The sequence below is a fragment of the Coturnix japonica genome, chromosome 1 (genome assembly GCF_001577835.2).
Source record: "Coturnix japonica isolate 7356 chromosome 1, Coturnix japonica 2.1, whole genome shotgun sequence".
Lineage (NCBI taxonomy): Eukaryota > Metazoa > Chordata > Aves > Galliformes > Phasianidae > Coturnix > Coturnix japonica.
Genome location: NC_029516.1, coordinates 158,015,021 through 158,031,995, shown reverse-complemented (window position 1 = coordinate 158,031,995; position 16,975 = coordinate 158,015,021). Strand labels below are relative to the sequence as shown.

Sequence of the window (16,975 nt, the reverse complement as noted above, 5' to 3'; positions counted from 1 at the left end):
GTGTGAAATACAGATAGCGTTCATTCCGTGCAGGAGAAAAAGCAGAATTGTATGTCAGGTACTTTCTTTGTATTTTCAGTTTCCTGGAAATAACTTGAGTAAGGAAAGAGGTTCTTCTTAATACTCTGTCTTAGCAAGACAGAGGCATATTGGTGCACAGTTTATGCTTGTAAGTTGAGACTTTAATAGCATGCACATTCCAATGCAAAGCAAAATCATCTTAAGTTAATGCTTATTCTGAGATGTTTCTGTTCCAGGATACCTGTAATATTAGCCTTCAGGAATGTTAGTTGCCAATCTCACCTCTTGACAGGGTGACTGGATAGGTTGTCTTTTAAATGATGTGTTTATGTCAGAACACATACACATACTGACAGAATTGACCAAGTAACGTGCTTATGTTCATTTCACATGTTGTCTTTGAGTGGTGATGTTTGGATGCAGTAGGGAGTTAGAGAGTATAATACTTCAGCAGAAAAATCTGTTCTTTGCCACATATATCTTAGGGGATAAGGATTTTTTTGAAGGTTAAGATTAATTTCTTGAGAAATTGTCCTCTGAAGTGCAATTTTTTAGTGTTTTTTAAGATGCATTAGTGAAGTTAGCATTAGATAGATCGAGTCTCTAAGGTTTTTTGAGATCTGATTTTTGTAACCAGAAACAAAACATAGCATAGAGCAGCGTTCTTACTAGCATCCACAAAACAGACAGTGAAACTCAGTGATTATTGAAACCACATGAGCTTAGATTGTGAAATGTCTTCATAACAGAGGAACTGGAGAGGCTTAATTCACGAAAGATTTGTATAAAGTGAGTATATTCTGTGTGAAACAGTAACTGCAGGAAGACATTTAACCAGTTCTTTTTAGTCCTTACTTGTTTTTTACAAAGCAAATGGATGCAGACCTTAGTGGTAACTTAAGTCTTAACTGTTTCTTCTTTTTTACTACTTATATGAAAGCCAGCTCACCATTTCTATCAGCAAGCAAGATGCTGATTATCCTTGAGTAGTGCTGTGCCAAAGTAGTTAGCTTTTTCATGTCTTTGAAATGTACCATAAGATTTCTCAACAAGTAAGTGTCATTCCTTTCAAAACTTCATATTTGACTTGCATATTCTTCAGCTTTTTCTAATTTCATGACTGCAAGCAATTGAAAACAGATTGTTTATTCATACTCTGTAGCAGGAAGGAAATAAGAGCACTTCACATAATTACCACAAAGTGGATCAATTATAGTTTTAATATTTTGAATTTAGTTATCAAGCGTGCTTGAAACATACAGCATTTTGCTGACTACTTTTCCTTGTCTTTGTTCTACTTCATTTTATCCAACTATCAGACTTCTTCCTGTACTTCGGGAGCTTATTCTACACTAAAAATAAGCATAAGTAGAAAACTGGCCATAAATCTGTTTCATCAATCTGCATCCTCAGCGACATAAGGAAAGAGAGGATGGTCTCTGCAGCATGCTTGGAAAACTTCAAGTACTGGGCTCAAAATAGAGGTCCCTTTGCATGTTACAGCAACTTTCATGCTAATGTTGGAAAATGCATTATGAGTTAAGGTTATTGCATGGTAGGTCTGCCCAAAGGGTTGGGTCCGCTCTTGGCTAAGAGATGAGCGCTTCTCCATTGGTTCTGTGTGGTGACATTAGGATTTAGCTGTGATTTAACTTGATTTTCACCAAAAATATTTAATGCATTCACATGGTACTGCAATGCTGAAAGCAACAACAACAAAATCTTACGGCTCTTCCTTGAAGTTCTGCAGCTGAGATGCTGTTAGGAGGCACTTTTTGTTGGCAAACCTTTGGACTATATTCCCTGGCCTGTAACTTTGTACATGGTGTGAGTGGATGTATTGCCACTAGGCAAGCCAGGTGTGGATCTAGGAAGTACAGTGTTGGGTCTCATTACTAACCTCCTGTCTCTTGCCAAAACACTGATAATCTCTGTCAGGCTTTGTCAATAACATTCGTGTCCTGGTTAGTCTGGAATTGCATTATGATTGACATGACCGTATGCATACTAGTGATAGCACTTGATATTGGAAGATTTTTAATGTATTCCTAGCACTTCTTGGTAATGAGCTTTCAGGTGGGTAAAATGCAGTCCCGATTGCAAGTTTGCATTCTGAGACTGGGCTCCTCCCAAGAATGTCTACTGCCAGATTTGGGATCAGCAGCAATACAGGAGATATACTTTCAACAGTAAGTGAGGAGAAGCCTCTGCCAGGGTGGTTTTTTGTAGGCCAACATCTTAGTCAGTTCCAGGCTCTAGTTATGAATCACTTAAGTGCCTTAGGCAAAGTAAAATATATAGAACTTTTACTGTGCCAATTTACCATTTTCCACATTAGAGCTCTTGAATCAAAGGATATTACCTTTGATCGTTATTCAGTCACTACTTCAGAAATGCAGGAATACCCTTCAGTCCTGCTCTAGTGCTTAGAAAACTAAGACCATTTGCACAAAGAGCCAATAGAAGCTATACCTGTTTTTAGAAAGTAGTTAATGTCTTCTAAAAGCAGCGTGGTTTTTCACTCTCTTTACACCTGTAACCAGGTAGTAGGCACTGCTTCCTAAGTGGCATTTTACTGACTTACTGGTGATTTATTTTGAAAGGAAAATAATAATAATAATAATAAGCACAAATTCAGTTGTCATCTGTTGCATTTTCCAGGGTTTTTGATTCCAAGGTATCCACAAGCGTTTTGTGCCTGTGAAAGAATGTTTCTGGCTGAATATTTTTTCTTGCTTAGGTTATAACAACATGGGCTTTTCTATGAATTATAATTTCCTATAATATTGAATATTCTATAATTCAAATACTGTTATCTAGTGTTTCTTAATACAGATCTTTGCAGTGGCCACAACTACTTCTTTGCCTGCCATTTTGAGTGTTTTTTCCCCCTTTTTTAATATTAGACTCAAAGTTCAAAATAGTAACTAAATAGAGTGGAAATGGTCTGATCCTTACCATTTTTGAGACCCACTCTGCTAACTAGAATCCATTTTACTTTGCTTCTTGGGCCGTGTTGTTGACAGTGGTCTCTGAGGTAAAACAAACCAAAAAATGCTTCAATAAAGTCTGTCATTGTGCAGATATGTGAAAATGCAGATTTGAATCTAGAAATACAGTGTGTTGCCACCATGCTACCAGCCTTGTGGCCAGAAAAGTGGAAAGCATTCTTCTCAGATTTTTGAATTCAGCATAGAAAAGCCTATAGACATGCCTTAAATCGCTGGCTTTCTAAAATCAAGTCATTGTAAGGCCACTTTTTGAAAGGTCGTAGCAATCAGGGGAGGTTCCTGAAGGGGAGGGGGAAGGGGAGGAAGAAAATGTCACTCCAATCTAAAGAAGGACACAAAGGAGGATCTGGGAATCTACATGTTAGCTGCCCTCACCTTGATCCCTGGGTTGGTGATGGATCAAATCTTCCTGGAATCCATTTTAAAACAAAATGAAAGATGTGATGGGAATTGGGAGTAGTCAGCATGGATTTATGAAAGTAAAATCACACTTAATCAACCTGAAGACCTTTTGGGGCAAAATGCCTAGCCTGATGAATGAGGGGAAAGCACTGGATATTGTTTATCTTGACATTAGTAATGTTTTCAACGCTTCATCTTGTTAACATCCTCATGGATAAACTTAGTGAAGTACAGACTACATAATTGGACAGGGAAGTGAATCAAAAGTGATTGAGCTGATGGGCTTGCAGAGTCGTGGTCTGCATCACAAAGTCAAACTGGATGCCAGTCAGTAGCAGAGAATCCCCAGGGGTGTTACTGGGTCAATACTGCTTAACGTCTTCATTAATGATCTGGATAACGGGACAAAGTACACTATTAACCAGTTTGCAGAAGATTCCCAGAGGTGCCTTCCAACCTCCCATTGTGCTGTAAGTTCACAGATGTTTTAAGAAATTCACTTATTCCTTTCTCAAAATCTGAAACACACAACAGGTCGATTAAAGAGAGTGGGGTGGGGGAAGGAGTATTGGGATAGATGTAAGAAAATGGAAGATTAAATAGCTCATTCAGAATGTAAAGACATAGACATCTTGTTGAAATATAGAACCTTTACATCAGAAGAGAAAATTTCTGCTATTTCTCCCAGCTGGAGCAGGGGAAGAGATTCATACTTTTTGATATATTTTTTTTTTTCCCAGAGGAAAAAAGATGCTGTATGCCAAGAAATATTTTTTGGAAGTGATGTAGCCATGAAATAAAAGATGTCTTACGACTGGATTGACAAATGGTATGAAAAAGTAGGAATTAGTAAGTGGGAGAAGGTCCACTTTTTATTTTAATCTTTAGGGTTTTTTTAGCCAGGAATTAATTGCCTTTTCCTTTAGGGTGCTAACTAAGCTGAACATCAGGGTGACTCATTGTTACTTTTCCAGCTGCTTGCTGGGGAAAAACAAAAACCAAACAAACTTGTTTTTAAGTGGCTTTTTACCTTCATATATTTGCACCAACTTTGGCTATGAAAGACTTCCATAACAACAGTAGCTCTAGGAGGAGATATTTGAGTTCTGAGATAATAAAAAATGAATTGCCTCTGTGTTGATGGAGGTGTTGCAGAGTTTTGTATTTTTAGAGCTCTCCTGGATTAGCGCTCTCTTTTATCCTTAGCTAAAATATGATTCCTATTGTGCTAAAGCTAGTTAATGCTGAAATCAAATTTGAAAAGATAAATGAAAACGCGGTATTCAAGTGCCTCTCCACTGGTATGTGGGTTTTCAGTACATCATTTATAGTGATTTTTATTTATTTATTTTTTACAGAAAGACTAGGAATTTTATAATTCATAGATTAATTCATAGAATTTGAAGGTTCCTCGTCTTTAATCTCAGGTCTTATAATCATGTGCGAGGTTTTTGGTCTTTTATCTCACAGTGGTGTTAGATTCTTATTAAGGCAAGTGCTGAACAGGTGGACTTTTGGTAGTGATTTTTCTGATTGCAGTTAAAAAGCTTGTCTGTAAAGTTAATTCACAAGTGCAAGGAAGGTCGGAAATCTCACAACTTCAGTAGCACTTTCTAGGTTCACCTCTTTTAGACTGCTGCTTTTATTCCAGATTATGTTGACTTGCTGATAAAGTCCAACCTTACCTGAGTGTCATGAAGATGACTGAATGTATTAAGCCTTTCATTTTCTTGTATTGATAGAATCCAACTATGATAGTTTGTCTGGTGTATCACTGTTGACTTCTGGTTGTTTGTTTGTTTGTTTTTAACTGGAACCTAAATTGAAGTCCTTGATACCTTTCTTGGTTTGTAGTTTGGTTGTTTTTTTTTTTCTATAAATAATCCTAAAAATAATTAGAGATAATAGTGAAGTCCAACATTGTTGTAATTTTCAGCTGTCAGCTCTTTGGCTCTATGTGAAATTATCTTGCTTTGAAACTGCAGTAAACACAGTCTTTGCCCAAAGCTATGGATCAAGGTGGAACAAAATTATTAGAAGAGGTTCACTGATTAAGCAAGGCAGTAATGTGAGCAAAACTGTGCAGACTTACTTGTAAGCTGTTATTACCTTGAGTAAATGCATTTAAAGATTCTCAGTTTGAAGTTCTACAGTTAGTGAAAGCTTTCACGTCAGCTACATATAACGTGAAAAAAGAGTGGAGAACATAAGGTTGCTTATTAACCACCAGATGGCTCAGGGGTAAATGATTATTTGGAGACATGAAGTTACATTTTTACGTAAAGTTACGTGAAGTTATGAAGGATTTTGCTACCTGTAGAGGAATTGCAGATCTGAGGATGCTGCTTTTTGTTTTCTCTCCTCCTGTAGAGGCCCTTCAGCACAGGATGGAATGTTTCAGAGCTGGTGTTAAAAGCTGTTTACATCCTCGCCTTGCTTTAAAATCAAGGAAGGTCTTTTCAGTGTCCCAAAGAATTAAATAACATTGTTGTATTAGTTTTAGAGAAGTTTGTCCTTGTTCAGTGGAAGGTATTCAGTAACGGTACCACAGATGTCCTTGTCTGCTTATTGTTTACTGAATTCTAAAGTGAAAACATGGTGGTACTTCAGAGCTATTTAGAAGAAACGACAGCACTAATACTGTAGTTCCTAGAGAGAAACTATCTGAAACAATGTAAATGGGAACAAAGCTCGAATGGGCGTGCTGGTTTTTACTAGTTCCCTCACGCATCATTTGTCTTGATCAAATTTCAGATATATCTGATGAAAAAATAAAGTGTCAAAGCCATCGCATTCTTAGAAACTTCACAAGAAGTGATCAAATAAAGGAAGACATGTTTTGGGAGAAATGCACTGGGAGCTGTACCGGGGCCATTTCAGTTGGGCTTGTCTTCATTCCCATGATGATGGTCATTTACACCATGCACCTCTCCTGGCTCACTTTTTACTTGGTCCTCAAAGCAGATGGGGGATGGGAGGAGTGCTACAGGATTGTGGAGGTGGGCAAGGAAGACAGGATGGCACTGGAATGTGTGCAGGGAGAAATGCAGGGGAATCTGGGGCTTGGATGCTGAGAATGTAACATTGCCTTCAGGAAAACACCTCCACTTGTTAAAATGCTTCAGACTGAAATATGTAATGATGCAGTAGAGAAAACCTGAACTGGTTAATACATTAAATCTATGAAAGATTTTTTTTCCTTTTAATTTCTTTTTCAGTGAAGGCTTTTAAGATTCCATGTCTTTGTTCTTTCCTGAAGTTACTGAAAGCTCACGAGCATCCTTTACCTTCTCCCTCACAGATTAAGGACTGCAGCATCTTGATTGGTGCCTCAGACATTAAGTCTGCTGGAGTTATTACCAGCTCCTGTAAATTGTGAATGCTCAAAGGGGCCCCAGCCTATTTAAAGTAATGCATAATGTATCTGTTTTGTTGGATCTCTGACAGAATGGAGTAGCCTTTAGGAGCCTGGTTTAATTGAGAGAAAAGGGCAAATAAGTAGCAAAGCAGAAAATGGAATACATTGACAATTCTTTGTAGCAAAAGTAAACAGCTAGTGCAGGAAGTGTTTGGAAGGTGTCTCCCAAGTATTACTCTGTTTAAATAGAAGACATTAAGGACTTTTGTGATTAATGTTTGGATAGGAACATATGGAGTAGAGAAGCTTTTTTTAATAATACAGAAGAGTGTTTGGGGGGATTTTTTTGATCCCTATAATGATTATGGAAGCAATATATCTTATGTTCCATGTAATTATATATTGGTTTTTGTTATTTTGACCACGAGGGGAGAATTGGACCATTGGACAGCTTTATACCTTTCCTTGGGAAGGTGTACAAGCTCCTTGTGAAAATTGCTTTCACTGTTTAGCTGTCCATAAGACTTCAGGTTTCTATTAATGGCTCTCTGCTAAGCAGCTTTCACAATTAAGTGTTTGAAAATACAGTGTTCCAAACTTCTTTAGTCAGCTGCTCAAAACTGTTTGACAGATGAAGGATACCATCTCTTCGTACAGGCAGAATTTGGTATTTTCAGTCAGTCCTAAACTCAGTAGTAGTTATTGCAGAAGTCTCACAGTCTGTTTTTACTGCTTTCACAAATGCTTTGGAAGAGAAAAAATAAGTTGTTTGTGAAAGGGACATGCAATATAAACCATGCTTACTTCATTCTGCCACCCAGTGTAAAACGTGGAATTGAGGGGATGAAGCAACAGGAGGATGCATCTGTTTGAATGGGAAGAAAGATGGTCAGATGACTGTACTGTTCTTTTCTCACTTGTAGTCCATTTCCTGAACATTTATTTCTCAGCTGTCATGTTGGATGTTTTCTGAATTTCACAGCTATTTTTAACTGAAGTGTTAGAAAATGTTCTACTTTCTGCAAGTTTCAATAACTGAAGATTTCTTGATTGATTCTGATCCTTGATCAGTAGCTGAAGATTTCAATAGCTGCAGTGAAGATGCCTTCCAAACAGAAGTAGTTACTGTATTATTCTGTCTTGGCACCTTCAGAAAGCAGGAAGATCACATGCAGAACTAGTATTTTTTATTATGTTGTTTTGTCAAATATGCACTTTAAAAATAAAAAAGTACTTTTGCTACTATTTTTTTTTACTTCCTAAGGATTGAAGTATATTGATAATTGAAGAATCATCTTAAGTGCTATGTAGGTAATATATTGAGGGATATCATTCATGTATACATGATCATACTTATATCATTTGTGTGTGTGTGAAGACTTCTTCAAATAGCTTGAGCAGTTTTGTCCTTTTAATAGCAGAAGTCCTGCCTGAGTTAGGTTGAATTCTTGGGATGCAAATATATGAACTGATGGGTAGGCTATACCAGATTTTTCTTGTCTATAGTGTTAAATGTGTTCTTTTGTTACTAGCCTGGTTTTTCATGTGATGGCTTTGCAAACTGACCAGATATCTGATTACGATGCTAGGCAAAGATCCTGCTTCCACTGTGTTCACAGGAAGCAGCTGTCCAGACCCACGGAGCTGGTAAATGCTTGTAGCAAAATACGCAGGAAGTATATTTGTGCCAGTCTGTTTTAGTTCAAGTTTGCTATTGCATGTTTGGATGATATGATAACACATGGTTCTTAATAAAGTACATTGTCCTCTGTTTTCAGTGACTGAGTAATAGTAACTGAAATAAATTCTTGAAGTGCATTGAAAGCATAAAAAAATGCAATTGTGAGACTAGCAGTTTTCATCAGGGTGAAACAGATGGGATATGCTGAAAGTACCTAGAAGAGGGATTCCCTGGTATAGATGCGGCATCCATGTTGTCCTGTACAAACCTTTTGTACCTTGAAAATTGAGTAGTTCCTGGTTTAAATGTAAGATGTTTGAATATTTCCTTATCTCCAAAACAAAATGGAAAAACCCACAACACCCAAGAAACCAAAAACCAAAACAAAGCCCTCTGAGAAATCTTTTTTATAAGATAATTAATATGTTGTTAACAGAGGTCATATACTTTTAATTGAAAAGACTTCAGTGATTAGATTTAGTGCATGTTCAATTCTCAAGAGTATTGTTTCCCATTAAATGTTGCATTGTTTATGGTGGTCTTCTGATTATTTATGTTAAAGGCCAACTCAGTTAATGCATCACTAAAATGATTTCAATCGTAAATGCCCTTCTTTTAATACAAGGAAAAAATTAACTTCAGAAAATTGCTGATGCTATCAGTTGAATACAATAATACTGACATTTTCACTGTGCTACAGTGCTGTTTAGCATTGCAGTATTGAGTTTTGTTCAAAATGGAAATGTAACTGAATTATTTTCTGTGACCATAAAATGCTCAAAAATCAGTTAGAATTGCTAAGAATGCAATGCAAGCACATCTTGCATTGCGGTGAATATTTTTGGTGCATGTTACAAGACCAACAAGGCTGCTCAACAAACCAATGTAGCTTAAGAAGTGTGAAGCTTTGCAGGTCACAGACCATGAAGTTGGGTGTAAATTTTACCAGGCCAACTGAAGGTATATATTTTTAGGGGCAAAACCACTGTGCTTAATATTGTTCATAAATCTGTTGTTTCAAATGAAAATGAATGTTCACTGTTTCAGCTGTCTCGGCTCATTGCATGTCATGGCATGGTCAGATCTGAAAACTGGCAGTGTGACCATCAGATGCACAATTAGTGGTCAGGAAAAGTCGGTACTGTAAGTTTCCTCTCTACTGTTCTAGTAGTCAAACTATGGCATTAGTCCAAATGAGAATTAGGGTAATACTTAAACCTTATCAGAAGGTGCATTAAAATGGAAGTAACAAAGAAGGTCAGGTTGCTCTTTCTGTGTCAGAGTACTGCAAACATTTAATAAGTGACAAGCAAAAAAAGGTCACATCTACATTATAATACCATAGATAAATCAAAGGAATTCTGGTTATTCATTGATAGATGTGTTTAGCCTTTAAAACAAAGCAGTTTGTATGTAGTCTAGTAGTGAAAAATATGTAGAGTAGTTGTTCTACAGTCTGGTTCAGTATTAAAAGTAGTAACAAAGCAGTGGCTGTGCTTACCAAAAAGTATTTCTTTTTTCCCCTCCTCTGTGCTTTGAGTGAAACTTACTGAGAGTGGATCATGACAGAATGATCTGGAGCACAAAAAATACCCTATGGTTTGCAATCACCTGGCATGAGGACATTCAACAAAGAATCATTTCCTGCTCTTATTTGTAACTCGCTGCAAGCAACACGAATGTCTGTTTTGATCTGCGATTACGTGTTACTGAGGTAGATTGGTATAATTTTCAGGTTGTTTGCACTTTTATCTTCAAAATAGAAAATGGAATAAGTTTTAAAACCCAAATTTCCCCTCTGAATGAACCTAAGCATCTTCAGTGTATGATTAGAAGCAGTATTGAAGTGTAACATTTATTCAAATGGAGGAATGTTTCTAAAAAGTAGCTGTCTGCAGAAAAGATGTGAAGAAAATGCATTTTTCAGAGCCTCAACATGAACCAATCACCTTTACATGGCTGGTAAAACCATGCAGCCTGCTGGGATTGTATGTAAGGGAAGACTATATGCCAGGCATCTAAAATAATCTCTTGTATCTGGTGTTAGTGAAGCCTCAACAGAAGCAGCATGCAATTTGGGGCTATCCAGTTCTAATTAATAGGTGGCCCTGAGGCAGAAATAGAGGGAGAGAAATCAGGGGGAAAAAACCCTACTAAGAAATACCAAAGAGTTCTTTTAATGTAGGTAAAGGGACTGATAAGAGATGTAGGTCTTCAAAGATGTATGAAGTTGTTGAAACAAAAGGATGGTTGTCCTGCTGAAATTTAAGAGAAACAGCAATGAATGCAACATCACTGCTTGCTTTAAAAGTGAAGGAAAGGTACTGCAGAGGTGAAAAGTGAAGGAAGGTAGACTGTGCAGCCTTCTGTCCCTGACACTTGATGGTCACGGTAAGGAGGCAGTGGTGTGTTTCGCATGTTAGATAAGGCAGCTCGAAGCGGAAGACTGCCTTGAAGATCTTTAATCCTATCAGTGTATCCTCCATTTCTTTTAGCTTCTCTATTTGATATTATCTTGCTTCTTAGGAATTGTGTGTGGTTTTCAAATACTGATTAAAACAGGAGAATATATAATATTTTAGTGAGTATCTTTATTCTCTCTTTAAATATTCAGTGATTAATTGCACTAGGCAGGTCTTGTCTAGAAATCTCGCAAGTCCTTCAAAGTGAGATTTTGGGTAAGATTTAGTGCTGTGCCATGGTCACAAACCCATTTGTCCATGAGAATGAGACTAAGGGGGTTGGGTGGGAAGGGATTAGTTTTCATCTTATAAAGGTTTCTTAATATTGTTTTATTAGTTTTTGCTACACACTTGGCTATACATCACTGCATGGCCCTTCATGTTTGGTTTAGGATCTCAGCAGCTTTCTCATTTATGTTTGGCTGGCGTAAGGAAATTGTTTTATTTGAAGGCAAAAGTAAATATGTCTCTACTGGAACAAAAATAAGTGACTTGCAAAAGTTATTAGTAATTATAATAAGAGATTACTGTTTTAAAATTGTTTTCAGAACGAACTCGGTGTAAAAATTGCTGTAAGATTTTTCTTGGCTTGCGTAGCCCAAGGGATTTGAATTAGCACTTCAAACTTTCATTTTCTCTAAATAACGAAAATTAAATGAAAACTAAATTAAACTGATGTTTGTCTGGATTTCTCCATTCTGTTTCTAATGATTGCTTACTTTTCTTTGCGAATAAATAGAGTTGTCTAATATGTACTTGGTTTCTCCCAGTCTTTCTCTTTTGGCAGTGCTTTTTTTCTCCAAACGATGGGTTAGAAGTAGAGGACCCTTAAAGTTCCCTCCAACTTAAGCCATTCTGTGACTTAAGACAGATCTGTAGAAGAATTCTGACCCATGGTTTGAATTTTCTTAGTGGACTCAGTTGTTTTGAGAGTCCCCCAAATGCATGTTTTAGGAATGCCCACACTGTCCCTGTACTGCTTTCTGGTAGAACCTCCTCCATGACATTTCAGTATCAATGAACAGGCTTGTTTGGAGAATTCCGGGTTTTAATCCTTGCTTTCATGTGTGATGTTGTCTCTCTTTACAGTGATAAATACCCTCTGCAATAAGAATCTTTTTCAAACAATACTTTTTCAGAGAAGGGCCTTTGACTCTAGAAAGAGCTGCACTGCTGTGAATGGTTATTCAAGATTGATGGCTGAGATTTTTTCGTAATTTGTGGCTTCTGAAGACTCCTACATGGAATTCTAAATTGTCTGTGGTTTTAAACTTTCTTTTTCTGTAAATCCTGAGAGGAAAAAAAACAAACCCTGAGTGTGAATCAAGTTACCTGTTGCTATTGTTACCTGTTTTGCTAACCAGTTCTGTTTCATCTTTATGTTTTCTCCTTTGTACCTCCCTCGAACTAAGGGTAGAAGCTTTTGGGGCAGGAGTTGTTACCCAGTGCTGTGCTGATTAATCATCCGGTGTATTGGAGCCTAGGCATGAGAATGGCTCCTTGCCCCCATCACAGTCCATATAGTAAATTATTTTTTAAGGTAAAAGCATAAAGAGGATGCTGTAAGCATTTTTCTGAAGAGCGATACCAACATGTGAAGTATGATATTTCAGAGTAGCATAAGATTCACCTGAAAAACTTTAGTGCTTGTATAACCTATCTACTAAAAGTATATTAATTAGACAAATAGCTTATTAACATCCTAGATACACCAAAGCAGCTTTCATGAAAGCCGTGCATATTTTCTCCTTGAATCACTGTGTAGCAAGAGAATGGTTTATGTGTTAGAATTGTCTTTCTTGATTAGCAGTTTGAATTGCTTTGAACTTCAGTGTTACCTCTGGATTTGAAGACTTATGTGCCTTGCTTATTTCTGGGACTTTTCTAGAAACAACCAAATTTGATGCTTTGTGGGCCATGTGCACACATACTACGTTGGTTTTATGAAGCACTGTTCACATGGAATGTATGCCTGTATGTAAAGAAAGAATAAATAAAAAGAAAGAAGATGGGGTTGGGTTGGTGTTGTGGAATACAAACTCTTCTGCACATCACTGAGCCGGTACTGCTCAAGTCTGCTCTGCTGAGCTGTAATTGCTGTTGGAAACTCAATGGCATGTACCTTACCTCTTTGGTCAGCCAAGCTGTAACACTGGCTTCCGTCTTTAACCTGTGCTCCGTTTATGTATTCTGTATGTAGGTTGTACAGCTTCAGAAACCCTCACTGGAGCTTTTCACTGGCCACAGTAATAAAGTTTCTCAAGGATTTTTTTTTTCTCAGTTAATACTTTTCACCTGGTTTTGTACAGTATGAATTATTACTAGATTGGTATTTAACTGTGGTCTCTAAATGTGCTTTATGCCAAAACCTAATAGGTTCAGTAACAGTGAATGCTTGGTAGATCACGTTTTGCTCTCTGCAAGAGATAATAAGATTTATTTTCTTAATTTTTAGATAGCCTAAACTTTCTTGCTGGACTACTTTCTTTCTTCAGGTCTGACTGAAGTGGGAAAACAAAGCTAGAGCTGTAACTCGGCCTTATTGCAGTTCTTCTAATGGACAATGGTTAGGACCACCTGTTTTGTCCAAGCATTACAGCATGAGTAGATATCCAAATCACTCAATTTAAGATAAATTTAGAAAGAACAAATGCACAAACTGGTATAAATTCTAAAATTTCATTGCGACTTTTGTTACTTTCTTTGCCAAAATAAGCAGTGAAGGTTTGATTTATATGCAGCACGTTAGCATTTAAGGAATCTTCTGACTGGAGATACAGAGACTGGGTTGTAAGAACTTTTAGAATGGAAAATAGAGGATGGGGGAATGGATTAAGGAGAGAGTGGGTGTCTTACTAATCCATTGAGCTCCAGCTCAGTTCTGTAAATCAGCTCTAGTAACAGAAGGGTAGGAACTAGTATTTTGTTGTCAAAATAATGGAGAGAAAGATAACACTATGGAAATGCTTTCTGGTTTCACAGCTGTCTGAATTGGTATATGCTTGTAAATAGGAATAATTCAGGTGATTTTTTTTTTTGTCTCCCATATAAAACTGTATGGCAATGTACTTTCTTCATGGAAAATGTGTCTGCAGAGGTGCCTGATGACTCCTGTGCCAGTGCCGTGGGCCAAGGGGTGCGGAGCAGCTCCAGCTCTGCCTCTTGCCCAGCGTATTGGGGGTGAATACCAGGGGTTCTGTAGCAATGTGGGAGGCTGGAGAATGCCTGCTGGGGCAGCTGCCAGCAGGGCAGCAGCATAGGGAGCACAGTGCTCGAGCACAGCCGTGCTGGGAGGAAACATGAGGGAGATGCAGTCAGGGAGGGCCCATGGCTGGGTCCTTGCACAGCTTTATTATGGCAGAGAAACTTGTTGTTTTGATCAAAACAAAATTGGTTTAAAACTGGCAAAACAAAGCTTAACTAACTTTTCAGAGACTGTGTTTAGGTTTATCGTGGTATATGTATTGTATATTTATTTTTTTTTCCACAGAAACCTGCTAATATTTTAGTTATGGGTGAAGGTCCTGAGCGAGGAAGAGTAAAAATTGGTATGTTGATATCTTTGATAAGTCCCAGTGTAGCATTTAAGTTAGAATGTTCTGGAGGTGCGGTTGTACCCCCTAAAGTAGTTACTGTCATACTGGTATTTGCTGGACACACTGTCTAAATGCTGTGTTTGAAGGACTGGCTCCTTGATGTTAGATCCCTGCCCAGTTCTGCTGATGAAATGTGGTAGCCTCAACAATCAAAACTGGAAAATGTCGATATGTTTTGTTTAAATGGGTGTTTGTGTGGGGTGGTGGGTGTTGATGTGGGGGTAAGGAAGAGAGCAAGGGGGGAGAGGAGAAAGAAATGGGGTTTTAAAACTTCTTCCATTTGCCCCCTGTAATGTCATGACATTATCTTGCCAATGCTTCCAAAATCTAAATAGGAACTATCCACTCCTAGTCATAAAAACCTTAAAACTTCATAACGAAATCAGAGGTGGCATCAAGCCTACAACATGTTTTTGGAAAGGGCAGACAGGATTCTTGGAGATAAGCACGAGGGATCCTAAAGTCCAGAAAACACAGGAATTCAGGCAAAACATTGACTGAGAACTCCTGCTAAATGCTCCAGATGGGCTGTAACTGGGTAGGAGCGACCCAACACTTCCCCACCGCTGTAGAATTTTTTGTGGGCTTTACTGCTTGGAGTGAGGGGATAATTCACAGAACTTCAACTGTTTTAAATTAAAGTAAATAAATACATAAAAACTAACCGTAGCCTAACAGTACTAAGCGATACCAGGCTGTGCATTAGCATGGCCATGCTGAGGGAGCAGGCTGCTAATGCACAGCCTCCTTATATCTGTTACGGTAATACAGCCCCATCTTGAAAGGCTTTTATTTTTTTTTTTTGAATCATTATTATTGTTTTTGAGATAGTTCATCTTTTTCACTTCCCTCTGACTTTCTTTTATGAGGTGATTCTTCTGCATTGTTGCTCTGTACACTTGCTGTTTTGTTTATCCGATCTATAACGTTAATCACTAGTGTAAAGGACAGGGCTATAGGGTTTCCTGGGAGCATTCGGTGCTGCTCTAGCTCTGCCCTCCCTTCTTGAAACCCAGGGAAGTAGGCAGGCAAGGGCTGAACACTTCTACACATCCTACCCTAAAAGATTTTAAGGCCCCTCTGAGTTTTGGGGTTGACAGTAGAACTTGAGGTCTTCTGTGTACAAAACAGGGACGGCACAGACAGCGGAAGTGACTATGTCTTCCTACTGCCATATTCTTCATGAAGCAGTTGCTTCCAAAATGGAGAACATAGGTCCTTCTCTGGGCACCGTGGTGGTGGTGTTTGCTGTACACAACTATTCGATAGTAACTGCACGTAGACCACCCGTTTATCTCTTAATGGATAGTTTTAATTTGGGAATACGTTTGAGCAGAACCAAATTTAGTCAGACTTGATCATGGATGGGTGAAAGATTCTGTATTCTGCCACCAGTCCTCTGAGCCATCCATTCCTGGGGGGAGGAGGGAGGGAGATCCTGCATTTCTAAGTGTGTTATCAAAATGTAGATTATTTTTATTCCTTACATTCTTAAGATATTACCACAGCAGGAAAAGAATGCAGAAGTTAAACCCATAACAAGGGCTTCCACCTTTCCAGTGCAACTAATTTCTCTAAAAAATACATAACTGGCATTTAACTTAAAATAACTTTTATAAGCTTTTTGCGTCATTTTGAGTCCAAAAAAAAAATAAATCAGTTTCTGCAAACTATTTTCTTAATTTTTTCTAGATGTTAGTGGCTTGATTGTATCCACAGTAGTCTATAATTTAGAAAATGGTAAAATGTTTCTCTTTTTAAATGCATTAAAACAGTCATAAATAGGAGTGCATATGAAAAAGTATTTCAGGTTGTCTAGTCGAGTTAGAGACCCATATTACCCTACAGGTGCCCCCAACCAGCGAGCTGTAGCAGGTAGTTCTTTGCCCTCAGAACGGCTGCTCATCTCATTTCAGTCTTTCTCAGCATATATCCCTGCAGCAGAGTCCCTGTTCTTGGGGTTTGGGAAGCACTGGGTAGACAAGCAGATCCAGTGGGAAAAATTGCAAATTTTAGTCTCTTCCCACTTTTTTTCCTGTATCATTTATATTGCTAGCTAGCTCAGACAGCTTTCTAGGAAGATAGATATATTAGCAATTCTAAAAAGCCATTTTTAATGATTCAATCCCCCAAGCACAGCTTAAAATTACAACCTTAATGGTGTCTAGTACTGTTACGTTGGTGCTGGAAATAACTTCTTGGCAGAATATCACTGGGGAGGCAGATGCTGTAGGCTTAGTTGCTTTTTCTGTGAAGGAAAACTTGCTACAGCTAAGTTCACGAGTAGGTAGCTTTTGTGGCATACACGTATGTATTATAAATCATTCTAACCTGTGCAGAACATGCGTTTTGCTCACATGTAAAATGCTTCTTGAAAGACCATGCAGTATAATGGATTATTTTACCGGAGAACATCAGGTAAAATGAGTCAGGATTTACCAGTG

The 16,975-nt window shown here is 38.0% G+C and overlaps 1 protein-coding gene across 1 annotated transcript in view; it reads left to right on the top strand.

Moving 5' to 3' along the window:
• Positions 1–16,975, top strand: part of CDK8 (cyclin dependent kinase 8) — a 60,694-nt gene that overhangs the window by 26,317 nt on the left and 17,402 nt on the right. Inside the window, 1 exon segment of the mRNA XM_015852122.2 lies at positions 14,426–14,483. Coding sequence (XP_015707608.1) covers positions 14,426–14,483 — 58 coding nt within the window.